Genomic DNA, 24,739 nt, shown 5'->3' with positions numbered 1-24,739 from the left:
CCCCAGTGGGAGATGTTCGTAACTGTTGGGCCGGAGGATCACCACTTTCCAGTCCAGCAACCAGCATTGCCTGTGTACCGACAGAGCTCATTAATCCACCTGGCAGATTTTATGGCCAGCAAAAAAAAGTGGTTTTCAGGGACAGACATTGCAGTTCAGCAACCTCCAGCATCTCAAAAGCACAGCACTGAAGAACCAGATCCAGGACTCATGGGAGGAAATGGGGGACCAGTCCTTCTATTTGTAAGTCACTGGGTGTCAGTCTGAAACTGTTTGCTAGCGTTGTTCTTAGACAGTAAACGTGACGAAACTATTCAGGAAAAAACACACGTACATATTGTTTATCATGACTCTGGCCTATAAACACAATTTAAAAACTGGTATATATCACCCTGTTGCTTTGTCATCTTGAAGTAGTCGTGTGATTGGCTTACCACGACTACTTTATTCTTCCTCAGTCGAACAGCAGCACTCATGCGATTGTTTTGCCCCCTTAGCTCCAGGTGTTGTGCCAAAAAGTGGTCGTCTTCCAGAAAGTGATTGCCGTCCGCAGGAGCACGCGCAGTTACTTAAAGCCGTAGCACCCAGATGACTTACGTAGACAGCTACTTCTGTGCAACTGATATAGGATGTGGTAAGCTGAACACAGCTTCAACCGTCTGTTGGCAAAAAGTAACGCAACCGCACCGCATGCCGTTGCTTAACGTTTGTAACGGTAACTATGTTGTAACGATTGAAATAGCAATTAGTTAGATTACTCATTAATCTGAAAAAAGTAACCTTGTTAGTAACACCGTTACTTGTAACACCGTTATTCCCATCACTGCAGGTAGGCGGGGCACCAATTCACTGAGCCTCTGGCACACCTGCTACTCGTCAGACGCTTTCATCAGAAGCGTTCTTAAGGAGCTGCACGACGGTCGTCTAGTGTCGGAGTATTGTCCTTTTCAGGGGGGTCTGTGTAACTGCTCACCCACCTACCGGAGCTTGTGGAGATCATCTTCTCCGAGTCTATACAGAGATTCAATTCACGTCCCAGCACCTCACCTCTCAGTCTCCCTCTGTGCCTTTTAAGTCTGGCTTCTAACTTCCCTGGAATCTGTACGTCAGACTGTATCAAGTAAGCTGGCCAGTTGTCATTTATTTTCCCATTTATGTTCTTTTTGGTTTCCGGCAAAACACCCCTAGCGCTACTGGGTCCTACTGGGAAAAGATGGAACGGTGACCCCCTTCACCTGGGACAGGAGGACCTTCAGAAAAGGGAGTCCTGGACAGGAGTAGTGGGACAGCTGGAAACCAGGCCATGTGGGGCCAAAATGGGGCCACCAGGATCAACCCCACCTCCTCGGTCTGGACCTTGCAAAGGAATGACTGGAGGAGGAAATATAGAGGGAAGGGAAAAGCATTTGCCAGGTTGTCACATGCAAGGGGAGGGACATTGTTCTGCAGGGAGATGAACAGATAGAAAAATGTTGACTCTCTATATAAAAAGAAAAAGGTTGTCTTCTGCCCTGTCTGTTCTGACGATGACATGGTGCCCCTGCAGACCCGACAGAACTTGCTTGAGTGCCAGGGTGACAGCTTGAAGCTCCAGCATTTATGTGTGAGACACCCAATGACTGATCTAACAGCTGTTGAGCCGAGAGCCTTCATGGACTGTACACCAACCTGTTGGGGAGTCATCTGTGAGGACTAACTGGCAGTCACGGGACCCATCCCTTGGCCCTCCTCCAGGATGGTCGAGTACCCTCCACAGATGGAGAGCTCGATGAAGCCCCTGTGAGACCACCACTGTTGGGACTGTGTTAAAATATGCTTTAGTTTCTCACATTTGCTGAAAGCTGAAAGTCTGAGTTTCATTTAAAATGAATTCAGGGGTTTGGGTTGGGGTGGGACTAAGGAAGTTTCAGAGTACTATTAATTGGCAGATGACTCAACCTGTAGATGATAGTACATATGAGTCTAGTGGTTCAGGTCACCCCCTCCCCGTTTGTTCTTTGTTTCTCTGAGCAGACTGTGATGACTGCATGTGTGGAAAATACTGTTGTTGGTTTGTTTTTATCTGCTGAAAATCAGACACCACAAAATTTCTGTCTGGGCCTCCAAGAAAAGAGGAAATGCAGCCTGTGGTTTCAGCCTGAAGTCTAACGTTTGTCTTCTTTAAAGTCAACACAGCACAGTGGAAATGTGCAGGTATGACAATGTGTGAAAACAGGTTAAAAGTAGCTTTATTGTGGTGATGACACATGCTGGACTAAAGAATAAATAAAGCATGTGGGCATCAAGAGAAACGGTGAAAAGCTTGTTTCTCACGCTCATGTCTTTAAGAGTCTCTGCATGGACGTGCTGTAAATGTTCATTTATCTCTGAAATAAATAAAATCATCCATCACTCTCTCTGTCCACAACATCATATATCATATATATATATATATATATATATATATATATATATATATATATACAGCTTACTGTATGTCCTATTTGTCTCAGTAAAAGTTAAATTCATTAATGAAGTAAAGTATTTTGAAATTAATTGAATGATTGAATTGTTAATGGATTGTGAAGAGTTTGTGTGTGTGACTCTTGTCCCTTTGCAGCCTTCTTTCTGCCTTTTCTACTGTGCAGCACTATATTTGCAGCACTGCAATCATGTGTGAAGTACATAGTGTATGGTCAAAATCAACAACCTCAGCTGTTGACATGAAGAACTTTGGAGCTGTTGAGCACCAGAGCAGACTGTATTGACCTCTGTTTGTGTTATTGGATAAATCTCTCAATATAAACTGCAAATACAGAATACTGTAGACTTTTTCATTAACGCAAAACTTTTTTTAAACAATCAAACAAAAATACAGTAAATTCAGATCTACAAAAAACTACAATGATGAGAAGCAATATCAAGCAGTATTAAAAGACCAAACTGGAAACATCTTTGTTCTTCTGAGCAGGCCTTCATGTGTGTAAAACTGTTATTTTTAATCTACTGAAAAACAACATGGTTTCGAGTCAGGCTACCGAGAAAACAGGAAATGCAGATTGTGGTCTCAGCCCAAAGTGGTCTGTTTTAAAGATCATAGAGCAGCGTGCAGCAAACAAGAATGAGTTGACGAGAGTTGACAAAAGATGCAAAAAGAACAAAGGAAGTTTCACTTTGATCCCTGTGTGGATGGTAAATTTTTAAATGATTTATATGTAGTAAAATAATTGTAATAATTATCACTGCTACATTTAAGTATGCATAATATTCTGTGAAAACAGATCAAAAATCGACAGAAAAAAACTGTGTGGGCATCAAGAGAAACTGTGAAAAGCTTGTTTTTCACACTGAAAAGCAGCTGCCCTCAAGGGTCTCTGCGTGGACATGCTGTAAATGCTCATATATCTCTCAACAAGGCTACAGAACAAGACTTTTGGTCATCACCATAAGTCAGGTAATACATCACAGCATCTTCTGATGTGGTGTTCTACACATACTTAAATAGTTTGGACAGAGGGCTGGACTTCAGTTTAATCGAAGTAATCAATATCAGTCTTTGGTTTAAAGAAGGATGTAATTCAAAACATTTGTAAATTAAATACTAGAAATACATACTTTAAATTTCTACATGGTAGAGTTGCATAAACTTGAGCCGCGTCTGGACTTCTTTAAGTTACTTGAAGACGTTTCACCTCTCATCCGAGAAGCTTCTTCAGTTCTAAGGTCAAATGGTGGAGAGTCCCAGATATAAACCTAGTGGGAGTAACCCCCCACAGAGGGACAAAAGGACCCCCTGATGATCCTCTAATCGCCTGACCCAAGGTGTGAAACTGGGTGTGGGTCCCAATCAGCCAGAGTTTCGGGTGAGTTCATTGTGAAACCTGGCCCCACCTTATCATGCGAATTCCTGAGATCAGATGGCCCAGGATGTGAGTGGGCGTTAAGGCATCTGGGAAGGGATCTCACAACAGTTGCCCATAGTGGACCTCATCACAGCCACAGAATCTGCCATACGGATTAATAAATTATCACAGACAGAAGCAGAGCAAATCAAGATGAAAGTCTCAGCCACGCTCTCCAGTGCCAAAGTCCCTCCATCCAACCTCACAATACAGGAAAAGAAGGCAGTCGCTTCAATGAGCAAAGACCACAACATCACTGTTTTACCAGCTGATAAGGGAAGATGCACAGTGGTCCTAAACACTACAGATTACCATACAAAGATCACTACTCTCCTCAGGGACAACAATACCTACGAAGCCTTAAAGCGAGACCCCACAAGCAGCTACAAAAAGAAAGTTATAGCTTGCCTTCAAGAATTTGAAAAGGACAAAATTATTGACCGCCTTACATATCACCGCCTTTACCCAGGGGATGCCATACCCTGCATTTACGGACTTCCTAAAATCCACAAGGAAGCTGTCCCACTCAGACCCATAGTCAGTAGCATAAACTCAGCCACTTATAACATTGCTAAACACCTTGCTACCATCCTTGCTCCTCTCGTGGGGAACACCCCACACCACATCAAGAACTCCACCGACTTCACCGACAAGGTCCAGAAACTTACGCTGGATCCAGATGAAACCATGGTGTCCTTTGATGTAGTCTCTCTCTTCACTTGCATACCCACCACGGAGGCCGTGGAGACTGTCAGAAAACGACTACAAGAAGACAGCTCCTTGGAGGACAGGACCAACTTCACACCCGATCAGATCTGCACACTGTTAGACCTCTGCCTCACCACTACATATTTCAAATACAACGAAGGCTTTTACAGACAAAAACATGGCTGTGCCATGGGCTCCCCCGTGTCACCTATTGTAGCCAACCTTTACATGGAGGAAGTGGAAAGGAAGGCTCTTGGCTCTTTCAAAGGAAGAGTACCCAGCCACTGGTACAGATATGTAGACGACACATGGGTCAAAATCAAGACACAAGAAGTGGAATCCTTCACTGCGCACATTAACGCTGTGGATAAAAACATCAAGTTCACCAGGGAAGACACAAAGGACAACTGTTTGCCTTTCCTGGACTGCGCTGTGCACATTGAAGAGAAGGGCAACCTCAACATCGAAGTTTACCGGAAGCCCACACACACGGACCAGTACCTCCTGTTCGACTCCCATCACCCTCTGGAACACAAACTTGGAGTAATTAGGACCCTACACCACCGGGCAGAACATGTTCCCTCTAAGCCTGAAGGAAAAAAGAAGGAACACACACATGTAAAGGAAGCACTCAAAACGTGCGGCTATCCTAAATGGGCGTTCTTAAAGTCAGCAAAGAGGCACAGAAAAGAAGACCAGACACCAGCGAGGGAGGATAAGAAAGACAGACGCAACAACATTGTCATCCCCTATGTTGCCGGTGTATCAGAAAAACTCAGGAGGGTTTTCTCCAAGCATGACATCCCGGTGCATTTCAGACCCAGCAACACGCTCAGACAAAAACTGGTTCACCCGAAAGACAAAACGCCAAAACACAGACTTAACAATGTGGTGTATGCTGTACAGTGCAGCGAGGAATGCCCAGACCTCTACATTGGAGAGACCAAACAGCCACTTCACAAGCGCATGGCACAACACAGAAGAGCCACCTCCACAGGACAAGACTCAGCAGTCCATCTGCATCTTAAGGATAAAGGACACTCTTTCGAGGATGCCAATGTTCACATTTTGGACAGAGAGGACAGATGGTTTGAAAGAGGAGTGAAAGAAGCCATCTATGTCCACTGTGAGCGACCATCTTTGAACAGAGGCGGTGGTTTACGACACCAACTCTCTGCCATCTATAATCCAGTTTTGAGATCCCTTCCCAGACGCCTTAACGCCCACTCACATCCTGGGCCATCTGATCTCAGGAATTCGCATGATAAGGTGGGGCCAGGTTTTACAATGAACTCACCCGAAACTCTGGCTGATTGGGACCCACACCCAGTTTCACACCTTGGGTCAGGCGATTAGAGGATCATCAGGGGGTCCTTTTGTCCCTCTGTGGGGGGTCACTCCCACTAGGTTTATATCTGGGACTCTCCACCATTTGACCTTAGAACTGAAGAAGCTTCTCGGATGAGAGGTGAAACGTCTTCAAGTAACTTAAAGAAGTCCAGACGCTTTTCTTTCCAAGCTCCTTTGACTACGATGACCTGGATAACTGAGAACCTTCACAGACATAAACTTGATCCACAACATGTAGCTTTTGAAACAAACCTTTTTTTTTTTGTTTTTTTTTTAATTGCAGCTTTTAAATAAGTTTTTCACATCATCTATTTGGATTTTCTTTCCTGATTTTTGACATTTAGTCAGATGCTCAGGTCTAATCTGTATGTTGATGTCCAAGTAAGACAAAGAATTGTTTCCAGATCAAATGTGTTAGTACTTAATGTTACTTTGATATGCCGTCAGATAAAAAAAAGTAACACTGAATATAAATGTTGTCTTTAGATTTCGTGTTAAGCTTTAGCTACAGTTCAGCCACACAGTGAGTCATTTCCTGTGTTTGGAGTCACAGCCAAATTTAAAACATATTTCCAGCACAAAGTGAGAACATTCACAGATCTATTCTGAGGCTGAGCGAGCTTTTTCACTTCAGTGCTACATGATAATCTTTAATCGAACTATGAAATACATCATATATGTTTTTATGAAGTATGGGGGAAACATCTTAACATATTTCTTGTTATAATCAATCAAAAGCAAAGACTACAAAGCTCTAAACTCTACAAAACTTTGATATTTATAAGTTAGAAGTAAACAACAATAAAAATGCACCCGTGATTTCCATTATCCACTGGACATTAAAATAAATAAATAAATGAAAAGACAGAATAAATGTGAGTTCAGGGAGAGAGAGAGAGAGAGAGAGAGAGAGAGAGAGAGAGAGAGAGAGAGAGAGAGGTACATCAGACCGACAGTTACTTTGAAAAAAATAAATAAATAAAATTGAGTTGCGGCTCAAACAGCATAAAGGACACTGCTTAAGAACAACACATATAACTGCAAAACTAAACTGTTCTAAAAAAAAAAATTAAAAAAAAAAAAAAAAAAAAGATTTGGCTTGATGAATGCTGGGACACCACTTTTGTCAAATCAGACCAAGATAAATGTGTTCAGATGGAGTCCAGAACAGGACTAGGTCTTGCTGTGTGTGCAGAGTCCCCAAGGTAGTAATGTTATGACAACCAGTACATATACATTTTTTTTTTAAGATTTATAGATGGCACTATGAATATCTGTGGATATATAAAATTACTGGCTGATAAGGTGACTCCAAGTTCCCAGAGACCTGACAGAAGATGAACATTGCAGATTAAAATTGTTTCACAGGACACTTAAAAATGCCGTGAGAGTTTTCAAAGAAGTAAAAGGCAAAAACTATGAACTGACATCCTGACTTGGAACAAAATACACATTTGTATATTATAGAGAAAGACATGTGAAACACAACATGTGAAAGAAACCTATATGTGTTTGCAATGGACAGGAAATGTAAACATGTCAAACAACTGCTGTGGTCAAAGCTACAGGAACTGTTTGAGGTAGGTGTAAAAGCGAAGGAAGCACAGAGAGGTGAAAGACAGAAAAAAAAGTCAGAGAAAAACTGACCTTATTTGGTTTAAGTTCAGCTTCTATTTCTGCATTTATTATTCATAGAAAACACTTTTTGATCATCTGCATCGCATCAGAGTGGATCAGAGTGCAGTGATGATGGGGCACACTTTGCTCTGTATGACGGGGTTATTCTGTAAGTACATTTTTGATGTTGTTTGATGTATTATTTGTTAGAATTACAGTGCATCACTGCTTTAAAACAATTTAACTGGGAGTTCAAACTGAGAATATTTTGATGATTTTAAAGCAAAATGTTGGTTGCTGTTTTGGCTCAGTTTAGGGTGGAGCATTTTGTTGGATACACCACTGTTTTTGGAGTTGACTCATTGTTATTGTTTAAAATTTGTTACATTATTAGTTTTTTAAACTATTAACAATTTAAAAATTTAGTTTTTTTGTTTCCTTAAATTTTGAAATGTCCTGATATTAGTTTATATGCACAGAAACCTTTTGATGAATTTTGGAAATTCACTTTTACAAAATGCCCGGATTCATCATGAGTCAGTTTCTGTCAGTTTGAGCCTCATGACTTTTTCATCTTTACTTCAGTGCTCATTACGTTCTCCTATAGAAATACTCAAGGTGAGGTGTTTTTCCTCTTCATCCTATTTATAATATATGTATAATGTTGCTAGAGCATTCGTGTGACACTACAAATTACTAGTGCTCTCCCAGTGTTGCTTTCTCAGGCGAGCTCTAAACTTTAAGCTGGATCCATTTAAACTTTAAAGGTTACTGTCCCACTGCCTATTAAAGGAAGCATGGAAATCACTTTAGTTTGTTTGCAGATCAAAGTGAAATTTATTTGATTTGGTTGCTCAGATATTCTTGGTGTGTGTTCTGTGTGAAAAAGACTTCCAACTGACCCTCTTCCAGCTGTCTTAGGGTGAGAGACGGGTACAGTCAAGTTACTTTTTTCATGCTTGATGGAAATGTATTTACTGTATAGTTCAAAGACTTTAATGATTTTGTGCTGGACACATAAGTGTAAGAAAATACCTGGCTGTATTTTGTACTGCAGCTTTTAGTGTCTCATCAACAACGTGTGGCTCTTTACAAAGCAGCAACAGTGTACTTGATAATTATATCTATGATAGGAAGGAAAAGGTCATTATATTCTTTACTGTAAACCATGTTTCTTCATATAAATATCCACAGCGGTTTGACCCTGTCTGAATTCAGTATTTTAAAAAGTAGGGCTGCCACATACATTAACGGCGTCATTGTGTTTGTGATTTAAGTTGTCATCGATGTTTGTGAGGGTAGTTATGCTCAGTAAAGTTAGCAATAAAGTTTCTAAAAAATATAAAAAAGCATAACAAGGAACAAATAAAACAAAATGTCTGTTTCTGTAAGACCTCAGTCAAGTTTTAAGACATTAATTTTTAAACTTATTTTAATCTAGCAGTGTGTTCAAATTAATTTTCAGGTGTAAAAACACCTCTAATTAGTTCCAGCAGTGTATGAATGCAGGTAGAGAGGAGTTTAGTTTAACTATTTATATTTTTATATGTTGATATTTATTGTCTTTTATTCATACATTTGTGTGCTTGGAGGTTTGTAAATATAAAAACAAATTATAAATAGTTTTAAAAAATTGTAAATAATGTATCTTTACATGTGAGAAGACAAATTATTCTGCCCCTCGGTTGTTACTTTGTTGGGTTTCTTTGGCTGGCGCATTTCTCAGGTTTCCCAATAGTGGGCAGTATTACCCCTTCAGTTTGTGATTCTTCTTTGGTTGTTTGGTGTGCGCTACACTGCCCCCTTTGGTGATGTGTTGTAAGCAGCAGGCAAAGTTCACGCGGGCAGTGTGAGAAAATGCATGGAGCAGAAAACAAGCTGCACAACTTTAAGCCCAGTTTACATCGTTGGGGAGTTTGTTGAGCCATAATCTGTAAGTAAGCAATGTCTAACTTCATTTTCTGTAAGATTGTTACTTTCATGTTACTTAAAAGGTTATTTGAACGTATAAGGAAAGATGTTAATGGTGAATGTAAAGCATAAGGAAAGCTATGTTGCTAACTTCTGTTTTGTTTACAAAATATGTTGATACTGATGCTACGTATTATTTTACTGTATGTTCACAGTCTTACAAATTAAAAGAGGAAAAAACGGTCTTCAGTTAAAGACACAAAGACAAAGCGATGTGTCCTGTCGTTCCTGGAACCATCTCCTCTTATGTTAAGCTCGCTGCATAGGGTGAATAGCCATACATTCACCTGAGGGCAGCAGACAAATGTTTGATACTAGTGATGGTTTATGACAAACAGTATTTAACATGTCAAATAAAATAAATGTTCTTCACAATTAAACAAGTATTGGACTTGTGATCTCTTCATTTCATCTTTAGCCGCTCAGTCAGCTCACATACAGTGGCTTGCGGTCCCCTTGAACTTTTCCACATTTTGTCACATCACAGCCATAAACATGAATCAATTTTATTGGAATTGCACGTGAAAGACCAATACAAACACGTGAGAAGTGGAACCAAAATCATACATGATTCCAAACATTTTTTACAAATAAATAACTGAAAAGTGGGGTGTGCGTAATTATTCAGCCGCCCGAGTCAATACTTTGTAGAACCACCTTTTGCTGCAATTACAGCTGCCAGTCTTTTAGGGTATGTCCCTGCCAGCTTTGCACACCTAGAGACTGAAATCCTTGCCCATTCTTTGCAAAACAGCTCCAGCTCAGTCAGATTAGATGGACAGCGTTTGTGAACAGCAGTTTTCAGATCTTGCCACAGATTCTCGATTGGATTTAGATCTGGACTTTGACTGGGCCATTCTAACACATGGATATGTTTTGTTTTAAGCCATTCCATTGTTGCCCTGGCTTTATGTTTAGGGTCGTTGTGCTGCTGGAAGGTGAACCTCCGCCCCAGTCTCAAGTCTTTTGCAGACTCCAAGAGGTTTTCTTCCAAGATTGCCCTGTATTTGGCTCCATCCATCTTCCCATCAACTGTGACCAGCTTCCCTGTCCCTGCTGAAGAGAAGCACCCCCAGAGCATGATGCTGCCACCACCATATTTGACAGTGGGGATGGTGTGTTCAGAGTGATGTGCAGTGTTAGTTTTCCGCCACACGTAGCGTTTTGTATTTTGGCCAAAAAGTTCCATGTTGGTCTCATCTGACCAGAGCACCTTCTTCCACATGTTTGCTGTGTCCCCCACATGGCTTGTGGCAAACTGCAAATGGGACTTCTTATGGTTTTCTGTTAACAATGGCTTTCTTCTTGCCACTCTTCCATAAAGGCCAACTTTGTGCAGTGCATGACTAATAGTTGGACAGATTCCCCCACCTGAGCTGTAGATTTCTGCAGCTCGTCCAGAGTCACCATGGGCCTCTTGGCTGCATTTCTGATCAGCGCTCTCCTTGCTCGGCCTGTGAGTTTAGGTGGACGGCCTTGTCTTGGTAGGTTTACAGTTGTGCCATACTCCTTCCATTTCTGAATTTCTTGAACAGTTTTCCATGGGATGTTCAAGGCTTGGGAAATATTTTTGTAGCCTAAGCCTGCTTTAAATTTCTCAATGACTTTATCCCTGACCTGTCTGGTGTTTTCTTTGGACTTCATGGTGTTGTTGCTCCCAATATTCTGTTAGAGAACCTCTGAGGCCGTCACAGAGCAGCTGTATTTGTACTGACATTAGATTACACACAGGTGCACTCTATTTAGTCATTAGCACTCATCAGGCAATGTCTATGGGCAACTGACTGCACTCAGACCAAAGGGGGCTGAATAATTACGCACACCCCACTTTGCAGTTATTTATTTGTAACAAATGTTTGGAATCATGTATGATTTTGTTCCACTTCTCACATGTACACCACTTTGTGTTGGTCTTTCACGTGGAATTCCAATAAAATTGATTCATGTTTGTGGCTGTAATGTGACAAAATGTGGGAAAGTTCAAGGGGGCCGAATACTTTTGCAAGCCATGAATGAGTGGAGCTGGTTTAGTTTATCTAAGAAAGGTTTATTTCTGAATCAGTGCCGGTGTGTTAGCAGCAGAAAACACGAGGGACAGAACTGAACTTTAACAAAAAGTAAGTTGTTTATTCAGGCTGATGAGAAACGCAAAAAGCAAAAGTTAAAGGTAAAATTAAACTATAACCAGAACTGGGGAAAGGTAAAGCCAGACATGGACGAACTATAACTGTAACTGTAAACATGAACATGTCTTTAGTTTGATAAATCCTGAAGTTTCTGTCTTTATCGTAGTGCTCTGTACTCTCCTCGGCACTGGACACGCTCAAGGTGACTGAAAAGTTTTGACTTTACTTCTTTCTTTTCATTTATTTAGTAAGGTTTCATCTCAAAATACTGAATCTTAATTACAGTTCACCTATGTTTTATATGTAATTATTATTCAATATATGAACAGTGTATGAACATACTGTCACAGATTGTGTCGTGCATAAAAGTGTTTCAGGCTGTTAACTTTGTGGTTGTGTTGGATTCTAGCTGCTCTGCTAACTATTGAACCCAACTGGTCCAGTTTTTTCTTCGGTGAGTTTGTTACCTTCAAATGTGACATGAATGAAGGAGAAGACACTGACTGGGAATACAAAACCAACAAGGATGGTCGAGAAGTTGTCCCCTACATCACACACAAAGAGTACACATTAGAAATTAAATATTCAAGTCACGGTGGAGAATATCAGTGCTGTGGTCGCAGGAGGGGATCATCTTATACAAAGATCAGTAATACGGTCTCTGTAACTATGTTAGGTAAGTCCTCAATGACTAATAATGTGATGATTCCTCTTGAAATACAGATGTAAATTCTCAATACATTGTCAGCACTACAATACTCACACTGTCATTTATTATTACTGTGTGTATTTTATTGTATAAATAAAATAACTGTGGATGAAATAAATTTTAAATAAGGAGAAGAAGAAACATCAAAAGCTTAAAAAAAATTAAGGTGATGTTTCTGTTATCTAAACCTGAAACTAGGCAGATCCCTCTGAACCCATCATTGTGTTTCCTTCAACAGTGAACTCCATTAGTTTACATCCAGTGTGACTTCTTCAGGCCTGAGATTGGACAAACATTTATACTGTGTTTATTTAGAGATCTACAACCTGAATTACTGCAGCTCTGTCACCATGTTGAGACAGAAAAATGGCAAACATTTGAAATGTTTTAAACTACCTTTATAATGGATGAAGTGTACATTTTCTTCTCTTTTTTCATAACAGCATATAAACCCAGGGCCACACTGACAGCAGGAACAAAAATCATACCAGTAGGGGGCAGTGTGACACTGACCTGCTCTGTGCAGAGCTCTGATGGATGGATATTTGAGTGGTTCAGACGAACCCAAACAACCTCTGAAGTTCAAATCAGAGATCAACAAAACAGAGATATCAGAGTATCTCAAGGAGGAATCTACAGCTGCAGAGGAACAAGAGGAAACCCAGTTTACTACACTGATAGAAGTGATGATGTCACCATTGAGATAACCTGTGAGTTCAGTCATTTAGTTTGAAATATACATTCACTCATGATTATCAAACATACAATGTGAAGTTTTGTGTTGATTTCATGTTTCTGTTTGTATCTCAACTGTTAATATGTGTAAACAGTTTCCAATAAAGTTGTTGTAAAACAACAACCCAACTGGCCTCAGATATTCAGAGGTGAGACGATCACTCTGACATGTGAGGTGCAGGAAGGAGGTGAAACCACTGAGTGGGAGTATGAATGGAGAGGACCCAGGACACCAACACTGTGGACACACAATAATGATGTGACATTCAGAGTTTCTGAGTCCAGCAGTGGAGACTACATGTGTAAGAGTCGACGCAGAGATGACTCCTATTCTTCAACAGAGTGGAGTGAAGCCTTCACATTGTCAGCATCAAGTAAGTCATGTTTGTTGTGTGATCTCCATTTGACAAATGTCATAATGGTCAGCACAGGATGGATTCAATGGTCTACAAAGCATGTTACATTGTTAGTCAGACAAAGAGCTGCAGCTGATAGTAGCCTCATTGTAGACAGTTTGTCACCACTTTGTGTCATGAACCTTCAGCTGGTATAGAGACGCCAATGCTGACCTGCTGCTCCATCACCTGAGGACAATGATGACATAATAATAATTTCAAAGAAATAGCAGCAAATCTACAATTTCTATAAGAAAGAATAAGTCACTCTGGTCTGTCATGTCATAAAGCACTGCCATTTGTTAAAATATAACATACACATGACCTGGTTTTTTTTTTTTTTTTTTTTTAAATGACATCAGAAACAGCAGTATGCGACATTACGTGATGGCAGAGCTTCAGTTCATCCTTTGTCATTTTTTTTTTTTTTTTTAAATAAATAGGACAGGGGGAATGAATGAGAGAGAGAGGGGGAGAGAAAGAAAGAAAACCCAAGGGGAGAAGAGACGGTGAGAAGGGGGGGGAAGAGAGACAAAAAAAAAAAAAAAAAAAAACAAAAAAAAACTCCTGGGTCACCTGTATGGAGAAAAAAACAAACAAACAAACAAACAGAGGAGACAGCAAACAACAAAGAGCAACATAATAATAGAGAAAACAAAGCACCATCACAATAAACTAGCTAGTCATAGATATCAGTATTTACTAAGTAATAAACGATATTGTGCAGCATGCAAGATAGACAGCGCACAGTGTGCTTTGAGGCAGCAGCCAAGAAAGCTTTAGTCCGCGTCTGTGAATACCCATGTGTGCATACCTGTGTGGATCAGCATGCTTGCATTCCAAAGGTTTCTCCATGTAATGATCTGCTAGGGAGTGTGGGGGGGCCACAGCCCCGTCCTCCAGGGTGTGAAGCGGGTATGGAGGAGATCAAAACTCCAGACATCCAGAGGCCCCCAGAACACAAGAGACCATGGAAGACCAACAGAGGGGCAGCCGCGCCACTGTTCCAGTAAGAGCTGAGGAGAGTCCCAGATGAGGGCTCACTCAGCAGCCGCGGAGCAGAAGCCAGGGGGGGGTTGCAGTGACGCGCCCGTGAGCTCCGCCGGCCCCCAGCTGCGCCTGAGTGACCGAGCCCTAGGCCGAGAGGCCGGGGGCACCCCACCTCCAAAGGGGCCCGAGCGAGCCCCAGGCCCCAGGCCCCGACAAGCGGCCGCCAAGGAGTGAGCCGGTGTGTACCCGGACGCCCACCCCCAGACACAAAGAACCACCAACACACCGACACCTGAGGGAGTCCGCCACCGGCAGGGGAAGTGGTGGTGGGTGGAGATAGGCCTCCAAACCTTGGAGGGCCTGAGGTGTCCCCAGAGAGGTGGCGTCTGATACCCAACCTGACATATAGACACAGACATACAGGCACACACAGACACAAACATCCATTCCCACCCTCATGCTCTCATATGCACTCACTCCACACTCAACCAACGTGGAGACAGACATAAAGAGACGCTGTACACACAATCACACTCCCCAAGCGTACTCTACAAACCGGGTCTAGGTACCCTTGCCCCTGGAGGGGGGAATTGCACCCAGACCCAGGTGGTGTTACCCTTTTCCCTGCGGTGGGGAGAGGCAGACCACCCCGACTCCGCAGCAGCAGGGAGGCTCCACACCCCAGACCGCAGTCGGACGGCCAACTCCTCCTACTAGCCCTCCCGCTCCAGCAGGCCGCAGAGAATGGGGGTGGGAGACCTGGTTATATCTCATGACCTGGTTTAATACAAAAAGCAATGATGACCAATCACTTTAGTGAAAGTATTCAGTGTTGGAGGAGAGTTGGGTGCTGAGAGAGGTCAGACCCGAATGCAGACACTGAAAACCGACTTGAACTGAGAGTGAACCTTTATTACGGAAGAGCAGAATACAAACAAAAGCAAAAGGTGAAAGAGACTAAACAAGCAAAAGCTAAACTGGGAAAACATTAAAAAAAAACCAAAATAAGAAATTAAAGATCTGAGACGTGGGAATTGGAACATCAAAACCTGAGAAATGCAGTTTGTGATAAACAGGAGAAACGCAGCCGAATCGACAGGGAACAAAGGGAAACACACAGTACATACAGTGGGTAACGAGGGAATACATAACAGGGAGGCACAGCTGAACCTAATCTGATGAGAGAAGACAGGGAGGAAAAATACAGAATAGACTGACGCAGCACATGGGACTGTCGAAGCAAAACAGGAATACATGAACATAGAAACCAGGAGCACTAGACGTAACAGTGACAAAACGAAAGGGCTAGAATAATAACTGAAGTACCAAAGAATAACAAAGGGAACTAGAAATACAAAAGGCAAAACCATGAAAAACCACTAACGGAGTCACCATGTCAGGTTAAGGCTGTGTGCAGGTAGGAGTGGAAGTAGAAGGACCCAAAGTGCAGACACTCAGAGGCAGAAAGTGGCTCAAAACTCAGCTTTTATTGCTGGATGGCAAAAAGTAACAGAAATCTGAAATCCAAATAAACTTACATGACCAGGCAACCAGAACACAGCATAAATGAGAGTAGATCACAACACAGACACAAAGAAACACGGGGCTTAAATACACAGAGGGAGCAATCAGGGATTGGGTAACAGGAGGGAAACACAGCTGGGGCAAATCTAGCCTAACGAGACAAGGGGAAGCAAAACCAGACACATTAACATCAGACATGGACTTTCAAAGTAAAACAGGAAACATAACACAGACTCACAGGCAGGCACTATAACAAAGGGAACAAAGACGTGGGACCAGGGCAGACACAGACACTGACTGGATGTGGGGATACAGCAGACAGGGGAGACAGCAACTATGGAACACAGACAGAAAACCAGAACACTAAAACTCTAACCAAACCCCACCAAGAGAACCTAAACTAAGAATGATCCTAAACCCATAAAGCAAAGCTAGAATATAATGAAATAACAAAATCAAAGAACCAAAAACACAAAACACTGGGTCAACGACCCAGGGACCCTAACACACCAGACCATGACAAATTACTTTTTATATACAGCAAAGTAAATGTAAAATTTTACTGTGTTGATCAAAATGAGTTTACTGTTTATTTTATTCAAGATTTGTTCATGTTTCTCATTTCCATCTAGTTGATTAAATGACTTAGATTCAGTCATTTATTTGTTTGTTCTTTTTCTAAACTGCAGATAAACCAAAGGCGAAACTGAGAGCTGATAACACAACTGTTCCAGTAGGGGGCAGTGTGACCCTGACCTGCTCTGTGAACCCATCATCATCATCTGGATGGAAATACTACTGGTACAGAGATGAGAAATCCTCTGAAGCCCTGACCACACAAGATGCAGTTTTCCACTCAAATGGACAAATCAGTGTCTCACAGGAAGGACTCTACAGGTGCAGAGGAGGAAGAGGAAACCCAGTTTACTACACAGAGGACAGCCAAGAAGTTCAGATTAACATGACTGGTGAGTTAGTATTCAGCAACAATGTTGAATAGATTGTTGATTGAGGATTACTATGAAGAGAAAGAGCATCATATCTCATGGTAACCTCTTTGGCATTGTAAAAATGTTCTTATTGGAAATGGTTGAATATGAGTAGTCATGTAAAATGTGGAGTCTAGAGAATCAGTGTCAGGAATGTGATCTAAGGAGGGGAGACTAGGTGGGATTATGAATGTGAAACAATCATTTTCAGCAAATCTCCAAATCAACATAAATTCACAATTAGTTCTGTAACAACTCTACAAGTAACACTGCAAGTAGTGTAGAACAGGAGTCACAACATGAAACCACAGAGCAGAGTCATGCTGACAGTTTCTGACAGGAAACAGAAAATCTCAATGTAAACATCAGTTTTTGTTTCTTTATATTAAGATTTGACTGTTTGACATGTTTATATAGTAAAAGTAAAAGACAATGTAGATAGACAGGAAAGCCGAGTGAGAGAATAGAAATGAAAAAAGGGGTGCGTGCTGGGACTCGAACCTGGCCAGACTGCTCACCTACTGAGCTGAACTGGTACCAATGTTTTTGAATTATTAATGATATACTGGTTCTGGAATAAAAATACAAACAGAGTTTTGTTATGTTTGTCACGGACTACGGCCCTTTGGTGTTAAATTCTGATTAACATACTAAATATGAACACGCACACACACACACACACAGGCACACACACACACACACACATTAAAAAAAAGTGTTCATAATTGACCCAAACATTCAATTTGTGACATCCTCAGTCCTCCAGACTCCTCTCTCCCAGCCGATCCACAAACCACACGCGCACACACAGCTCAACATTATTTTATATGTAGATGGAAATAACAGTGAATGATGTTTTTGATGATGCAGTGTTTGCTCACTTTTCCTTTTTACTGGAAACCACTCCATCCTTTTATATACACTCAACAAAAATATAAACACAACACCTTTGTTACTGCTCCCATTCCCCATGGGATGGACGTAGAGACCTAAAATTCATTCCAGATACACAATATAACCATCCCTCCCAAACAGTGGTCACAAATCAGTCCAAATGTGTGGTAGTGGGCACATCTGCCAGCTTGCAGCTGCTGTGAGTGCTGAGACTCTGACAACATCTGACAACATCTTGGAGAGGCTCACAGCTGTCGTGAACACTTATGCTCTATGAGCAAACTGGATAACATCTCGGTGTAGCTTGATAACATCGTGGAGAGGCTCACGGCTCTCCAACGAGAATGGTGAGGAACCAGTGATGGACATTAGATTGACTGTAAAATTGACATGCAGTGGTTCATACTAAAGCAAGAACACCACCATTATTTCATGCTTCTACCACATCGGTCCCAGCTGTGGTCTCAAGGCTGGAGCTGAACATAACAAACAATTTCTCCCCTGATGACAAACTGTGTTTAGACTCTTTGTTCCAAACGCCCTCATACGCTTATCTCCAAGGCCGAGTCAGATGGCGGGTCTGGGCCCCGCTGGATGAATAGCTGCAGCCTGCAGGGCAGGATCGCTGCGTCTGCATTGGCTTACTTCTCACTCCTTACCCACCCCTGTTGCTTGTCGCGTGCTTCATGATGTCGTGCTGTGGACATTTATGTGCTCTTTGTGCAGAGGAGGTTTGTTTGTTTTCTGTTCTCATGCTGTCCCCCCATAGGAGCCCAGCATGAGTAGAGGTCTCTTTTTTCCCCTCCTCGACTTGCCCATTGTGTTGTACATTTCAGTGTTTTTCCATAATGCTGTCCATTTCACTGCAGGGCAACTTGCATGTGACAAATAAAGGCTTTCTTGATTCTTGATTCTTGATTCTTGACATATGCGTGTAACTGACACAGACACACACAAACTGCTCTCCTAGTGGAACTCAGTCTGAGTCGAGTCCTTTTTTTCTCCTTCTGTCTCCAATATTGTGTATTTTCATTGCCTTTCTTAAATGCTACCTCTTCTGACCTGTAATGTGATGTTTGTATAATATATGTAAGGTGGGAAGGGTCCATTTTCACTGCAGACAACTGGAAGTGACAAATATGGGCTTCATTCATTTGTTCATTCATAAACACAGAGTCACCAGACCATGACAAATTACTTTTTAAATACTGCAAAGAAAATATAAAACTTTCACAGTGTTGATAAAAATGAGTTTAAAGTTTATTTTATCTTGTCATCAAGATTTGGTCATGTTACCATTTCCATCTAGTTTTTAAAATTATTTATATTCAATAATTTATTTGTTTTTGTTCTTTTTCTAAACTGAACTGCAGATAAACCAAAGGCCAAACTGAGAGCTGATAACACAGCTGTTCCAGTAGGGGGCAGTGTGACCCTGACCTGCTCTGTGAACCCATCATCATCATCTGGATGGAAATACTACTGGTACAGAGATAATACCACAGTGGATGTTGTCTCCCCATCAAACGGACAAATCAGTGTCTCACAGGAAGGACTCTACAGGTGCAGAGGAGGAAGAGGAAACCCAGTTTACTACACAGAGGACAGCCAAGAAGTTCAGATTAACACAGCTGGTTAGTTTAGATTCAGCAATGTTGAATAGATTGATGATTGAGGATTACTATGAAGGTCAAACAGCATTATATCTCATGGTAACCTCTTTGGCATTGTAATAATGATCTTATTGGAAATGGTTGAATATGAATAGTCATGTAAAATGTGGAGTCTAGAGAATCAGTGTCAGGAATGTGATCCAAGGAGGGGAGACTAGGTGGGATTGTGAATGTGAAACAATCATTTTCAGCAAATCTCCAAATCAACATAAATTCACAATTAGTTCTGTAACAATTCTACAAGTAAGACTGCAAGTAGTGTAGAACAGGAGTCACAACATGAAACCACAGAGCAGAGTCATGCTGACAGTTTCTGACAGGAAACAGAAAATCTCAATGTAAACATCAGTTTTTGTTTCTTTATATTAAGATTTTAGATCCAAAATCTGACATTTTCTAGTTTCAGGTTTTGGATGTGAAAGAAGTTCATTTATCGTTCCGTTCATCATCGGACTTGTTAGTGGAATTATTGTCGTGCTGCTGCTGATGTGTTGCTATAAACAGATAAAGGGTGAGAGACTTTCTGTTTGAAAATTTACAAGAAAAATATTTTTTTTAATGCTGTGACACTTTTAAACAAACTGATGTAATAATCTTTGTGCTTTTTACAGATCCCTGTTGTAACAGGTTGGTGCAGCAGTTTAGTTTCATTTATATAACTTCAAATGAAACTAACTTTGAATTATTCCTCATTAAATTTTCATTATTTGTTTCAGTCTCACTCAGTCTCAGAGCACCAATCAAAGCTCTGCTTCACAACAAACATCCAACCAGAATGAAACTCAGGTTTACTCCTCTCTTCTTCATGGTGAGACCAGAAATTATTACTTTTTTCTTTCTCTTTAGAAAAAAAAACATCTTTTATTAAACAAAAACAAAAATAAATATTTTTTTTTCTTTCTTATTTTCAATGACTTGTAGGTGATCTTTCAGTCTATGAATCAATCAGAGGCTCTGGAAACACTGGAAGTGGTACAAACAGTATAAACTTTGATAATAGCAGAGCTGTAAGAAATGTAAATATTTGATCTGACTGATCAAACTTCATTATTTCAGCAGATGAATACAACAACGTCACATCTGGATTTCAGCTTGAAGGTCTTGATAAAAGGAGTGAGTACAAGAAACATGAAATGTAATAATTGGTCGAATGTTTTTGTAACTTGTGTCATTTTAGAGGAAGACAGTCTCCATGTTATTAACTACAATAATCCATCATCACAACAGGCAGACATGATGGCACAGAGGAGAGTTCTGACTACAATAATGTGAATCCTGAATCAGCCTCAGGTACAAATGTGAACTCTACACACACTGAATCATTAGTAATCAGATTACATGTGCAGTTAAATGTGTGACATCATTGCTAAAGTTTGTGGAGCTGATGAGCTGAATCACTTTTTATACGATTGGCTTTAGTTGTGTTCTGCTGCTGTTGTGATGTCTGATTAAAATAGATGAGATCAGTTCTGTGTGATTAAAGCATGAACGTGTTAGAAAGCATCATCACATCTTTGGCAACATTATTTCTTTGTTTTTCACTTTCAAACTCGTATTTGTTCTGATTTTGTTTCAGGTCCATAAAAAGATTATTTCAACAAAACTCAAGACTCACGAACAAGGTCAGCAACGTCAGTGTAAACAGTGACATGCTCTTGGTTTAATATCAACACTGGAAGACTGATTATATGGTTCATCTTTGTATTAAAATCCTATTGTGTTTATTTCTGTTGTAATAAGTGGAGGGTGGATGGTGTGGGACATTGTTTCCGTCAAGACACAATTTCATGATTTGGTTCTGTGAGTTTGTTTCAGTCTCTTTGTTTTATTTCTATAAGATGTTCACTCACTTCCTGCTGAATTTTACATGTTATCTTTAAAGTGTAAGAATAGATTATTTTAGTATTAGGGATTTAGTTGTATTAACGATAGTGTTAGATTATAATATTATTTTATGCCATGTTATACCCTTAATTAAAGATTGTGAATTATTATGTAGTTTTAGTTTGCATTATTCTCCTGAATTAGAAGAAGCTGATAACTATTGCATTAGTTAAACTGATTTGCATTACAGTAGACTGCTGATTTATTGTGAATGAATGATATTGTTTTATGATGCATTATACTGCTGAGTTATAAGAAATACTGTTCGCAGAAAGTTATTGTCTTATTTGTCTGATTAGAAGAGAACATACCGGAGTTTTCTGCCCCATCTCAGCAGGAGCAGATAAACAGGGAGCCAAGGTCGTAGCTTAGGCGCCGTGTGAGAGAAAGCATGTGAATGTTTAGGCTTTTATGATAAGGTGGGGGCACCAGAGGCTATAAAAGTTTGATCAATGCTCCACCATTTTGAGATCTGAGGCTGTCTGCATACAGTGTCCATCTCCCACGCGTGTGATCATTAAAATCATCATTTGACTTAACCCGGCCGGACCAGTGTTGTTATTGTGGTTTTTTTCTCTTGTCTCCATCCCCAATTTTGAACTCGTAACAATAGTAAAGCATTATATTCGTTATTCATTTAAGTAGGCCATAGGTCAAGCTGCTAAACACTCACACATAGAGCAGACACACAGAATTGGGAGAATAAGTCAGAGGTGTATGTGAGAAGCAGAGGCGACAGAAAGGAGAACACAGTGTGTGAAGAAATGGGCAGCAAGGACACGAGAAAGGGAGACAGCAGATAGAGAGACATTAGCAGGCACCTAGTTTTGAGAAGACAAAGGTTGTTGACCTGTTTGCGCTGTTGGGACTGCCCCAGCAGATTTTGATGATTGATGCTGAACTGTGAAAATCCCCATGTACATGTAATAAAATTAGTTGATTATTTGTTCTGAGAAAAAACAGGAATGAAATATTACACTGTCTTATGATGCATTATAGTGCTGATTTATAAGAAATGCTGTTTGCAGAGAATCATAGCCTTATTTGTCTGATTAGAAAGAACAAAACATACTGCACAGGAAGCCAAGGTCATAACTTACACTTACTGAGAGAGAGAAAAAATGTAAATGCTTAGTTTGGAGGGAGGCTGAAGCTACAAGAGTGTGAGAAACGGTCAGACACTTCGAGATTTTGCCAGACACCCTCCTGTCCACATCTCCCGTCTGGCCGTTTGTAATGCTCAAAGTGTTGTATGGAATAAAGAGAATTGTATCGATTAAAGAGATTGTTGATTGAGCATTTATACACCGAGTGTTGTTCTTCCTTCAGCGCAAAGATCAAAGAATTGGGGAATTTAACAAAAGCTTGCTGTATGGAGATGTTTATTGCATATTTTTCATATAAGTAACAATAAATAATAAGAATTATGTTAATATACATGTTTCCAAATTGTGATGCACAAAAACTTATTGTCAATGTTCAGATTTTACAATGTTATTCATGTCATCACTGAGGCCATGACAGAGAACATTTTGTGTGTGATCAAATTGTTTTCTGTAGGTGATGTTTGTGTCTTTTATGCTGTTTACAGTTTGATGTGTGTAAAATAATTTTGGTGCTTTTAAAAATAATCAAATAATATCACGACAAAACGACTTTGTTCTTCTGAGTGACCCGTGATGCTTATATGTGGATAAAAATGTCTTTTCTGACTGTCTGTTATATCCTATTTATTTATCTGCTGAAAATGACTCATGATTTCCGCCTGAGCCCCCAGAAAAGAGGAAAAGCAGCCTGTGGTTGAAGAGAAAAAGTAAATGACTTGTTTTAGCAAACAGGCAACAAGAAATGCAGACGATAACAGCACAGTGTTGTTCTCTTGACAGCTACATGCTGATAATGTCAGATATAAATATAAAGTATAGTTGAAGGGATACAAAAGTGTCAGGTGTGCCCCTGTAGCACTGCACTTGTTCTCTGTGTGGACTGCACATTTTATATGATCTACCTGTACTAGGAAAAATACCACACTGTGACAACTGATGAAAACTCTTATTTAGAAAAATATCAGACAAAAATACAGTGCCGAACGGTACAGACAAAAAACAGCAGATATCATTGTTCAAAGGTCCTTTAAAAGACCCTTTACCAGGTGTCATAATCTTGGCTGTAAAAGTGTCAGAAATCATACTGTAAGTGACAGCTTTTGCCCTTTTTCCCCCAGAAAATCCTCAGCTTTCAATACCTGGCAGTCGTTATACTTTATTGTATCCGTATGACAGTGGAACAACAGTGGGGAAAAAACAGACTCTGTTTTTTCAGATTTATAGTGAAGTGGAAACAGATTTAACATAAATGAAATGTAATACAACATCAACTTTAAATATGAACTATACTAGTACAAAAAAGTATTTGAGCCTAGCCCACTCAATTTTTTGTATATCCTTCTTTTTATATTGCAAATCTCTCTCTATTGTGGAGAGCCAAGTGCTCCACGTGTCATCATTACTTACCTGTGATTGGACCGTGCATTCTAATGATGCACCGTAAAGTTTCGTAATGTTTTTCTTCTCATCTTTCAGTAACCGTTTCTCTCGAGCCCAACTGGTCGAGAGATACAGTAGTGCGAGTCACCCTGGTAAAACCAGCCGGAGTTGACTTTTCTGTGTTAAGACAGCGATAGCGTGTGATCTAGGGTAACCAACCGTCCTCTTTCCCCCGGACATGTCCTCTTTTCACGTTCTGTCCGAGGGGATTTTCGAGACTGATGAAAATGTCCGGGTTTTTCTATAGGCCTACAGGTGTGACATCACAAATATGGGTCATATGTGTGATGTCACATGCCGAGCTGCTGCTTTGTGAGTGGTTGTTCTGCCTCACAGATGGAACAAATGATCTTTAAAAGATGCCAAAGCGCAAGTGCAGCTTTTCAGACGAACTGCAAAAGAAATTTCCCTCGTACCATCGCGGTACAGGTAATTTTTCTTATACAGATAAGGCCTTCTTTCTGTACCATTTTTTAATTCCAGAGGTTTTTAAGTTATTTTTTGTTTTGCACTTCTTGCCTAAAAGCCTATATCACATTTTTTATTTCACCATTCATTAATCGCACAGAGAAGGCATCGTTTAAATATGTTAAATTTTTCTTTAAACAAACAGTATTAAGAAAATTCTTCATGACTGGGCGAAGTGTTATCATTTTTGGAAATCAAACTATGCTTACACTATTGTGATTGTACCGTAATACACCAAATATCCCTGTAAATCTCAGCTTCTCTTCTTTTCTAAAGCGC

At 40.5% G+C, this 24,739-nt stretch overlaps 2 protein-coding genes across 2 annotated transcripts in view; both read left to right on the top strand.

Moving 5' to 3' along the window:
* LOC146636228 (basement membrane-specific heparan sulfate proteoglycan core protein-like) overlaps positions 1 to 24,739 on the top strand; it is a 43,058-nt gene that overhangs the window by 16,937 nt on the left and 1,382 nt on the right. Inside the window, exons 15-19 of the mRNA XM_085350306.1 lie at positions 19,969 to 20,073; positions 20,174 to 20,189; positions 20,279 to 20,370; positions 20,484 to 20,534; positions 20,619 to 20,675. Coding sequence (XP_085206432.1) covers positions 19,969 to 20,073; positions 20,174 to 20,189; positions 20,279 to 20,370; positions 20,484 to 20,534; positions 20,619 to 20,675 — 321 coding nt within the window. The remainder of the gene's footprint in view (positions 1 to 19,968; positions 20,074 to 20,173; positions 20,190 to 20,278; positions 20,371 to 20,483; positions 20,535 to 20,618; positions 20,676 to 24,739) is intronic.
* Positions 1,532 to 19,528, top strand: LOC146636229 (Fc receptor-like protein 5). The gene is made up of 5 exons (XM_085349869.1): positions 1,532 to 1,658; positions 12,063 to 12,329; positions 12,806 to 13,072; positions 13,193 to 13,471; positions 19,263 to 19,528. Exons 1-5 carry the CDS (start codon positions 1,532 to 1,534, stop codon positions 19,526 to 19,528), a joined length of 1,206 nt encoding a protein of 401 aa, XP_085205995.1.

The sequence above is a fragment of the Diplotaxodon limnothrissa genome, linkage group LG3, assembly GCF_057381915.1.
Source record: "Diplotaxodon limnothrissa isolate DT_005_m linkage group LG3, D_limnothrissa_male_GT1.1, whole genome shotgun sequence".
Lineage (NCBI taxonomy): Eukaryota > Metazoa > Chordata > Actinopteri > Cichliformes > Cichlidae > Diplotaxodon > Diplotaxodon limnothrissa.
Note: the sequence above shows the minus strand (reverse complement) of the source record. Positions and strands in the feature narration are given on the sequence as shown.